A 10,809-nucleotide genomic window follows, 5' to 3' on the forward strand; every position below is an offset into this window, starting at 1 on the left:
GTAACTTAGATAGAAATAGACATTTTATGAATTAAATTTAAGTATAAAAATTAATTTTATTTATATTATCATCTAATTAGCAATGTAAGAACAATAAAATTAATTAAACATCGAAATTGAACACCATCTGATGGAATAAACGGAACAATTTTTAGTCTTTTGAAAACAACAAAAAGTCAAAGCGTTTAAAAAATAATTAACATGTTAGTATAAAACATATATCAATACGAAGATTTTGTTTCGTATAAACGAAATAAGTTTCTTTTGGGCAACAGCAATTTCATTTGATTGTGTTTACTGCGTATTGCGCACTAAAATGCATTTTATTACTTTCCTTTAATATATGTGAAGATATATCATCGCGAAACGATTTCATATAAATTAAACAAACTTTGTATGTATAGTAAATGTTTTTTTCTAGAAAATATAAAGCGACGTTGTTTACATTGGTAAAAGTACTGCCTTCGTCGGGTCGCTGAGATGTTTGCAAACAATTGCCGCAGCAGAAATAGAAGCAATTTCGGTGCCACTACCAGTTAGTATGTAGGTCGTATGTTATTTTATTATCTACTGGTAAATAACATGCAACTTACTCTTACATGAGGTTATTATATATCTCTAGGACTTATATATGTGATCGTAGTAATCATAACAAAAAGCAAGAAATTTTTAATCAGGAAAAGAACTCCAAGAAAAATACAATCTCACATTATTTTTATACATATATTTTTGTACATAATTTATATGAATGATTTTCAATTGACAACACGTGTTCCCACCTAGTGACAAAACATATTCAACTAAATAGAGTTTATCGCAAATGTCATTTATCAACGCTAACTGCGCACCTCGAGCAAACTACATTTAATTAACTACATATATTACTTAAGCCCTTAATGGAGCGATAAATAATACAATAATGTGTAATACACAGAGAAATGTACGAGAAATTAAGATACGGTACAGTGAAACGAGGATGAACATCCCCCATTAAACACTAACTGCCTAGGTAGGACTTAGATTTCGATTTAGACACTGCTTAGTGTGTGAACATTTAATATGCCTTAGCATTAATTTGATTTGATTTTCTATCTAAATTCAGTTAAAGGTCATCGCTCATTAGAGCCAACTGTTAGCGCATCTCCGCGGCATCAGTGCGATGTCCACAGTAAACCCGTGATACCTTAATTTAATAGTTCGATATAAAATGCTAGTTATTGAATATTAAACGTCGTTCAATATCAGCTTCAATATAATATCTCAGTTCATTTCAAACACGATATCTTCGTAACTACCTAATATTATAAATGAATTAGTAGAGAGCTCGGGGCCGCGGCCGGTGAGCTATTTCTCCGGAGAGCCTCAACCTCTCCGCTCTAGAGACGAGGCTAAGAAACATACTACTGATTACCCCCGTCCTCGGACGTATTTCTCTAATATTTTTGACCCTGGTTTCATATTGCTTAATGCTTCAGTAATTCTAGGTTATTATTTTTTATTACTTTACAGGAAAGAAAGTATAGTTTTCTTACAAGAAAACATACCTGCATAATTATCTTTACTATGTCCCTGAAACAAACAAACTTATATTCCCATTTATAATTATTAGAAATGGTGGGATTTTAAGGGTATCTTGAGCCCGGCTTATATCTAAAATAATTATTGGTTTCCTTGTCGTTATCTCTTCATATATTTTGTGAGCTTCTCCGTCTCTATCTGCACAAGACGGACAGAGTAAGAGAGAAATATTCACATTCCACTAGTTTATAAGGTACTAAAGTTGATGGAAATGAAAATAATATATCTCTATTTTTCGACATAAAAAGTTCTCATATCTTTCGTCAAATATCAGCTTATGCTATTTTCCATTTCATATCAGAATAAACCAGTTTTTACTATCCACTTTATGATTTCTTTCAACATATTCAGAACGTATGATATCACTGAATACGCAATAGTATTAAATTATTGGATAGTTGTTAGAGCTAAGTCGCTAAGCTAACTAATTAAAACGAGTTAATATGAAAATATTCTAGCGAAGTATTCCTATGGGGCCGGGCGAAGAAAGCTAACGATTCAAGTAACGTGTCTAGTTCTATAGTAGATACATAATTTTCCTTAATATCCATTAAACTGTCCTTAGAAGATATAAATAGCTTATCTAGTGCTTTAAATTTAGATCTGTAGCTATTAGTGCACTGCATAGTCTAGTGTTTAGAAACATGACTAGTTACACATTCACGTCTCCCACGAATATAGCTGTAACGCTAAAAATTTGATCTTTCGGTAGAATTACAGTTAATGACATAGAAGTGCTAGTCTAACAGTTTAATCCAAGTAAAATATCATGATTTAAATAAGATCTTTAATTATTGCTTTCAACAATATGAAGATCTTATTTAGAAGATTTGGAAAAGTCATTTGGCTCAAAAAGCGAGTAATGACTTTATGCGTTGAAGCTGTCGCAACCATGTCAACATTTGCGAAACACTTTAAAGGTTAATTTGTATGTAAATTATGTGCAAACTGAGGTACAGACAAACAAACACTTAAACTTATACCTATCTTATAATGTTCGTTAAGTATTCGTATCAAAAATAAGGGTTCCAAAATAAACTTGTATAAAAACTGTTTAGTAACATTTTACCATGTTCCCTGACTTACTTATTTCTCGTTATTTTTTATTTATTATTACTGTATCGAATTAATGAATAATGTTATAGACTGTTATAACGAAGATTACAGCAACAAATAATGTACAAAATATCTATCTATCTATATATATAAAAGAAAGTCGTGTTAGTTACACTATTTATAACTCAAGAACGGCTGAATCGATTTGACTGAAAATTGGTGGGCAGGTAGCTTAGAACCAGGAATAGGACATAGGATAATTTTTACCCCGTTTTCTATTTTTAATTCCGCGCTTAGTCGGAGACGAGTAGAGAGTGCGAAATACTCGCAGCAAATATAATAAAGTGGAATCAGTTTAGATTGAGCGAGAAAGCGACCGATTGCCCTCTCCATCTATCTGCATTTGCCCCACTGATAGGAGGGTAAAGTTTATATGTGATTTTATTTATTATGTTATTGAGGACTTTTTTCAGGAATTTATTTAATTAGAGGATGCGCAATAAATGAAAAAAAATCGTCTGACAGCCTTTTGAAAATAAAAAATAATATTGCGTGAGAAACTTAGTGATTAGAACACTTAACAATAGACAGTGTACCTTCACATACGAACAAATAATCTAAATCTAATCTAATCTAGGCTCGAATAAATAAAACACTTTCTTCAATAAAAGAAGGCAGCAGATAAATGTATCGTATCTGAGCATAAAAAATGCCATTTATTTTTATGAGGTCGTGTGCGCATTGTTTCTTATTGCCCTTTGTTATTGCTGGCCCTGGCTCAGTTCAAGGTCGAATCCACTCAAATCAAATTGCCCTTTACTTAAGAATATAAAATATAAACTTCAAACAAGACAAGACAAGACTTTTTCTGTGGTACAATATAATTAGGTTTGTTCAAATCAAATTCAATTGAATTGTATAGTTTTAGTGAATTTTAGTATGCAATGATAAAAAGGCGTATGTATGTCTGATGGAAATCAGGTTTGAAAGTAATAATTAGTTTCAAAGGTTATTTAGGACAAGTCAGTCCAACCACACAAGTCTAGACTCACCCTTCATTGAAGTATTCATCAAATATAGTGTTATTAATTTGTGTACATTCACCTTTTAAGTTTTAACTAATCTATATTCATGTATCACGTATTTTTAATTAGCTCGTATATACAAGATGTTTTGTCTGTCGTAGGTTTTTTATACGTTAATCTTTCACAACATCCATTGGGTGTAATATCTAAACTACATCTATGCATGCTCCTTGTTTCCACTGTTTTTTAAATTGACGAGAAATAATATATAATATACTTACCAAATAGAAAGTAGAATAAAATGATGAATGCACATTATGTAAATGAGGTTGTTCGCGCCAATTCGCCCTTGGGATATGCGCCTGCCATTTTTCAACGAGCAACGGCGTAATTTTAGGATCACCGTCATAGAATTAAGATTTGTTAATTTAAATTAATTTTTAACTGTGTCATTCTGTTCGCTGTTATCGATCAACTCGCATTACACGTCTCTTCCCTCTCTGGCAAAAATTTGTTTTATTCCGTATAAAACTCACTAACTTTTACATGGTCAGCTTCGAGCCAAATTATATATTGTTAATAACCAGTGGAGTAAATAATTTCGTCGATTTCTACGGATTTAACGAAGATCTTGAAGAAGACATTAGTTCGTCCGGAGGTCGTGTGAAGGACATCTTGAGAACAAAGAAACGGACAAACATACTCAGCACCGCACAGTGTTTAATGGAAGTTTATTAGTATTTTGATCATTTGTGTAGTGTTGTTTAGTTTACTTTAAGATCATTTTTGTAAATTTTCAGATTTTTGCCTTTTTCCATATACAATGACCGAGGAGAGGGAATTAATTAAAAAGCGAGCGAGTTATAAAGTTCGCCTAACTGTATTTAGTAATTACATCAGCGATTTAAAGGAGCCTTTAACTTCGTCCCAGGTTAGCGAATTGAAGACCCGCGTAAGTAAAATTGATATTTTATATACAAACTACGATGAGGTCCAACTACGTTTAGAGTGTTTAGCCGACGATATTGACAGTCAAATTAGCGAACGTACCGATTTCGAGTCAATTTATTTTAAAATTGTTGCAAAGGCGCAAGACTTAATAATGCGTCATGATAATAGTGAGCAAAACAAAAGCGCACTAAGTTGCAGTAGTTCACAGTGCAACAATAATATCGTTAAATTGCCTACTATACAGCTACCTAAGTTTAGTGGTTCATATGATAATTGGCTTGAGTTTAGAGACACTTTTTGTAGCTTAATACACTCGAACGATAGTATAGATAATATAAATAAATTTCATTATCTTCGCGCGTCGCTCGAAGGGACAGCCGCTGTAGTTATTCAATCTATTGAATTTTCAGCCGGTAATTACTTAATTGCTTGGAATTTATTATGCGACCGGTTTGATAACAAAAGGCTATTGATACAGAATCATGTTGCTGCAATATTTAACATCGAGACAATTACAAAGGAGTCGAATTATATTTTAAAGCGTACAATTGATACGATAAATAAAAATATTAGGGCTTTAGAATCGTTAGGAGAATCTGTAAGTTACTGGGATACGTTATTAATATACATAATTAGTCATAAATTAGATTCAAAAACGTATCGTGAGTGGGAGGAATATAAAGGTAGGTTGGACTGTAATACTGCCATTTCATTTCAGTTATTTCTAACATTTCTTCGAAATCGTGCAGACCTTTTAGAAACTTTAGAACTATCTCGTTGTTCTCAACCTGCACAAAAGAGGACAAGCAATATTAAGAGTATGGTGTCGATTGCACAATGTTCAAAAATTCAAAATAACGAGAAGCCTTCGTTACAGTTATGTCCTAATTGCAAATGCGAACATAAATTAAGCAATTGTCCCAAGTTTTTAGAACTTACTTACGAACAGCGTTTGGAACTTTTACCCAAATTAAAGATCTGAAGTATAAGCCAACAACTAATGTATGTTCAAACACTGAGGACCGCTCCGCACTTTCTCCCGCAAACCCGACACAAAGCAGTGACGAGCCCTCTGGTAATGTCACGTTGTCTGCTCAACTTTCAACCTACTTGCCCAACAGAACGCAGGTACTCTTAGCCACTTCCCTTATAAAAATTATCGACGACCGCGGCGGCGAGCGTCTCGCCCGCGCTGTTCTCGACAGCGGCAGCACTTCATGCCTTATTAGTGAACGATTGAAACAATCGTTAAATTTACCTACAATTAAGGTAAACGAGTCACTTTTGGGTATAAATAATTCAAAATCGCATATAGGCGAAATGTGTTGTTTACCCATTAAGTCGTTAAATGAAAACTTTTCGAGAAAGATTTTCTGTTTTGTTTTGCCGAATATAACTGACGATGTGCCCAGTCAGCAAATAATTTTAAAAGACTTAAATTTACCTAGCAACCTTTGTTTAGCGGATCCCAACTTCCACACTCCATCTTCGGTGGATTTAATTATTGGTGCGGATGTTTTCTGGGATTTATTAGGGCTACGTAAAATTAGTTTAGGAGCCGGGAAACCCGTGCTATTTGAATCTAGTCTAGGGTGGCTAGTTTCAGGCCCTTTGTGTAATAGTGGCCAAGCGCGCTCGACTTCTGACTTTAAGTCTTATTTCGTGTCGGTAAAATCAAATAATAATGTTTCTTCGTGCAATGATTCCAGTGATGACATTCAAACCCTGTTAACGCGGTTTTGGCGCCTCGAGGAGGTCAGCCCTCAGTCTTCATCTTTCTCCGAAGAAGAGAAAATGTGCGAAGAACATTTTATCAAAAATACATCTCGTCAGGCAGACGGTCGGTTCTGTGTCAGGTTGCCACTGACGCAGTCACCTGATGTATTAGGCGGCTCGCTGCAGCGCGCCAAGCATTGTTTACTTTCTCTAGAGAGAAAATTCAAACGGCAATCCGAATTTAAAAATAATTATATTGAGTTTATGTCTGAGTACCTATCATTAGGTCATATGTCCGAATGTTCATTTGATTCACAGAAACAAGCTTACTATATTCCACATCACGGAGTCATTCGTCAGAGTAGCTCAACAACCAAACTCAGAGTTGTTTTCAACGCGAGCAGTCCAACTACTTCAGGTATTTCATTTAATGACCTTCAATTAGTAGGGCCTATCGTTCAGGATGATCTCCTGTCAATTCTCATTAGATTCCGACTTTACAAGTACGTGATATCCGCAGATGTCGAGAAGATGTATAGACAGATCTTTGTACATCCTGATGATCGACATCTGCAAAGAATTGTCTGGAGAGAAGATCCATCCGAGCCTCTGCGGACGTACGAGTTGAACACGGTCACGTATGGCACCGCCAGCGCCCCCTACCTCGCCACTAGGTGTTTAAAACAAATCGGTTTAGAGTGCAATGACGCCAACATTTCCGAAGTCATCATGCACGATTTCTATGTTGACGATTTATTAACTGGTGGCGATTCTATTCAGGAAGTGCTGGACATACGTGACAAAGTGTCAAAGGAGCTCGCGTCCGCAGGTATGCATCTCCGCAAATGGAAATCAAATGAACCTCGAGTGATTTTAAAGTCCGATGACCCCTCATTAAATTTAAACATTGGGTCCACGGAGCCTTGTAAAACATTAGGTCTCAGTTGGCTTATCGAATCAGATGATTTGCATTTTTCTACACAAAATATTAAATTAAATAAATTAACTAAGCGAGGACTACTTTCAGTCATTTCACAAATATTCGACCCGCTTGGTCTCTTAGCTCCCTGCATTATTTCCATGAAAATATTAATGCAAAAATTATGGCTTCTTAAACTTTCGTGGGACGACCCACTGCCTATAGAAATTATTAAATCGTGGCAAATAATTGCAGACAGCTTGCCTTTGTTAAGTTCTTTGCGTATTCCTCGTCTTGTACTTTGCAATAGTTACGACTCGATTGATTTGCATATTTTTTGTGACGCATCGCAATCTGCTTACGGTGCTTGTATATACGTTCGTAGCACAAATAATAATGTTGTTTTGGTGCGGTTGCTTTCAGCAAAAAGTCGTGTGGCGCCTATAAAGCCCACCACGATCCCGAGACTCGAGCTGTGCGCTGCGCTCGTCGGAGTGCGCCTATACGAAAAGGTGTTACGTTCTCTACGAGTGCAAGTAAGATCAGTAACTTTTTGGACAGACTCCACTATCGTCTTAGGCTGGTTAAGAATGTTGCCGAGTAAATTACAACCGTTTGTGCGTAACCGCGCAGCCGAAATAGTAGATAAAACCGGTTCGCACATTTGGCGTCATGTTCCTACTGATTTGAACCCGGCAGATTATGTCTCACGCGGTGTCACAATTGATAAGCTACGCGATCTCGATATGTGGTGGTCAGGCCCTCAGTTTCTGAAGAATGATATTTCTTCCTGGCCAAAAAATGTAACGTCAAATGAGCGTTTACCTGAAACGCGTACTGAAATTACTTTAATTAATAATTACTCTAATAGATCTTTAATCAATTTCGAACGTTTTTCTAATTTTGTAAGATTACAACGCACCATGGCGTATGTATTAAGATTTATTAATATTTGTAAAAAACGGCGTCCACCAACACAATTTCTAACCAATGAAGAACTTCAAAATTCTTTATTTGTTTTATTAAAATTATCGCAAATCGAGTCATTTAATGAATACAATATTTTATTGCAGAATAAGCCCTTGCCCGCAAAGAATCAACTATTAAAATTTAATCCGTTTTTAGACAATAACAAAGTAATGCGTGTCGGCGGTCGCTTAGATAATTCATTGTTTTCTTATGAAAAGAAACATCCTATTTTATTACAGTCCACTCATCATTTAACAAAAATACTTTTTAAATATATGCATGTAAAACTTTTACATGCAGGCCCTCGTTTATTATTGACTTCAATTAGAGAAACTTACTGGCCGATCGGTGGTCTAAATTTAGCTAAACGAACTTTTCGCAATTGTCATTTATGTTGTAGATTTAAAGGAAAGGTAGTGAATCCTATCATGGGTAACCTGCCGCAGCGACGTGTGACCGCAAGTGGCTATCCCTTCGAGACCGTTGGCATCGACTACGCCGGACCTATCATGTCAGCCAGTCGACAAGGACGCGGCTGTAAACTTGTCAAAGTTTATATTATTGTTTTCGTGTGTTTCGCTACTAAGGCCATGCACATTGAGTTAGTAGGTGATTTGACAAGTAACAATTTTATGTCTGCACTTCGTCGATTTATGTCACGTCGCGGCAAACCTAAACACGTTTATTCCGATAACGGGACCTCATTCGTAGGTGCGTATAATGAAATCGGTCGTTTTATTAAAAATTGTAACAATTCGCTGCCTGGTGACCTAGCTCCTGAAGGTATTGATTTCCATTTCCTACCTCCTCACGCCCCTCATTTCGGTGGTCTATGGGAGGCAGGCGTTAAATCTGTAAAGTTCCATCTTAAACGAATTCTTGGTAATTGTAACCTCACATACGAGGAATTAAACACTGTGCTGGTCCAAATTGAGGCAGTTCTCAACTCACGTCCGCTAACGCCGCTCTCAGCAGATCCTAGCGACCTGCTTCCATTGACGCCGGGACACTTCCTCATCGGTCGCCCCCTCACCGCGCTGCCGACTGACTGCTACGAGCAACACGTCACAGGAACACTGAGCCGATACCAACATTTGGAGCAGCTCCGCCAACACTTTTGGCGCAGATGGAGCAAAGAGTATATATCGGAACTTCAGTTGAGGACGAAATGGCGCTCTGATCTCAACCCTTTACAGGAAGGTGTCCTCGTCATCCTGAAGGAGGACAATCTACCGCCGCTGAAATGGCGGCTGGGTCGAGTCGTGGCAGTCCATCCCGGAGCGGACGGAGTATCCCGTGTGGCTGACGTGCGGACTGCGACAGGAGTCGTACGCCGCGCTTTTAGCAAGATCTGCCCGCTGCCTCAAGACGACATCTAGTTCTGTTGAAGGACGAGCCTTCAACGCCCGGGGGCATGTTCGCGCCAATTCGCCCTTGGGATATGCGCCTGCCATTTTTCAACGAGCAACGGCGTAATTTTAGGATCACCGTCATAGAATTAAGATTTGTTAATTTAAATTAATTTTTAACTGTGTCATTCTGTTCGCTGTTATCGATCAACTCGCATTACACGTCTCTTCCCTCTCTGGCAAAAATTTGTTTTATTCCGTATAAAACTCACTAACTTTTACAGAGGTTAATCGGCTCAGCTGCCGGTCCTCTACAGATAAACGGATTGCGAGCTGCTTACGTCACGCATCCCCTCTCCCCCCCCCCCCCCCCCGCCTCCGCCGGTGACGCTAATGAGCGAGAAACAAAGGTTTTTAATTAGGCCATGTTTACTTTCGCGTACGTTATCCACTCTTCAACTTTACACCGTCGCACCGTGTATTGTGTACCTACCTACATTGACAAAATTTTCTTGTTTTAAATACGTGGGTGGGTAAGTACCTACAGCAATAAACTACGGATATAGTAAGCTCAAAAAAATAGACAAAGAACAAATGGTAAAGAAAAGAATTAATAATAATATTTCTTTGAGCAAAAATGTTATATTTTATGAATGCATTCAGGAGTGTTTTATAATATTTTCAATTCTATTTAATTTTTAATTATAAAGTTCACATAATTGCCACATTTCCTTTGTTTTATTGATCTGTTTTATGTGAAATTTTCTCAATAAGTAGAAAGTAAATGTAAATTATCATTAGCTCTGTTATTGCAGAAAATGAATGCTCTAACGCAAACTTTCCTAATAAAAGTCTAGATATTTTAGCTATGGACATTAACACGAGGTGAAAATTAGCAATCCTAGTAAGCTAACAGTCGTATACGTGTGAATTCGCAAAGTTTCCAGCAAACTGCAGTTTTACTTGCACTTTATTTGGTTTTACTTTACTTTTCTCGGCGATTAAACGATTATCACTCGTATTATTCGGTTCTAAGTTAGCTTTTTAATGTGCTTAGATGACATTTAAACATACACTTTTAAAGTTAAAGAAGGAAAACTGTGTTCCTTATATTCTGTGATTATATAAATAGTGAAGCGCATTGAATCCTTATCATACATATACATATACAAATGTCAACTTTTTATAATCTCATTATGTTTGTATGACCACTCTAACATAATCTGTTATGTAAACACCAGTTAAT

General features: G+C 36.6%; 1 protein-coding gene across 1 annotated transcript; it reads left to right on the forward strand.

Moving 5' to 3' along the window:
- Positions 1-4,533: 4,533 nt before the first annotated feature.
- LOC123721573 lies at positions 4,534-9,839 on the forward strand. The gene is made up of 4 exons (XM_045680581.1): positions 4,534-4,611; positions 5,587-5,738; positions 7,669-7,781; positions 9,187-9,839. The coding sequence occupies exons 2-4, from the start codon at positions 5,611-5,613 to the stop codon at positions 9,591-9,593; spliced, it is 648 nt and encodes a 215-aa protein (XP_045536537.1). The 5' UTR covers positions 4,534-4,611; positions 5,587-5,610; the 3' UTR covers positions 9,594-9,839.
- Positions 9,840-10,809: the final 970 nt, after the last annotated feature.

This window comes from Papilio machaon, chromosome 13, assembly GCF_912999745.1.
Source record: "Papilio machaon chromosome 13, ilPapMach1.1, whole genome shotgun sequence".
Taxonomy (NCBI): Eukaryota; Metazoa; Arthropoda; class Insecta; order Lepidoptera; family Papilionidae; genus Papilio; species Papilio machaon.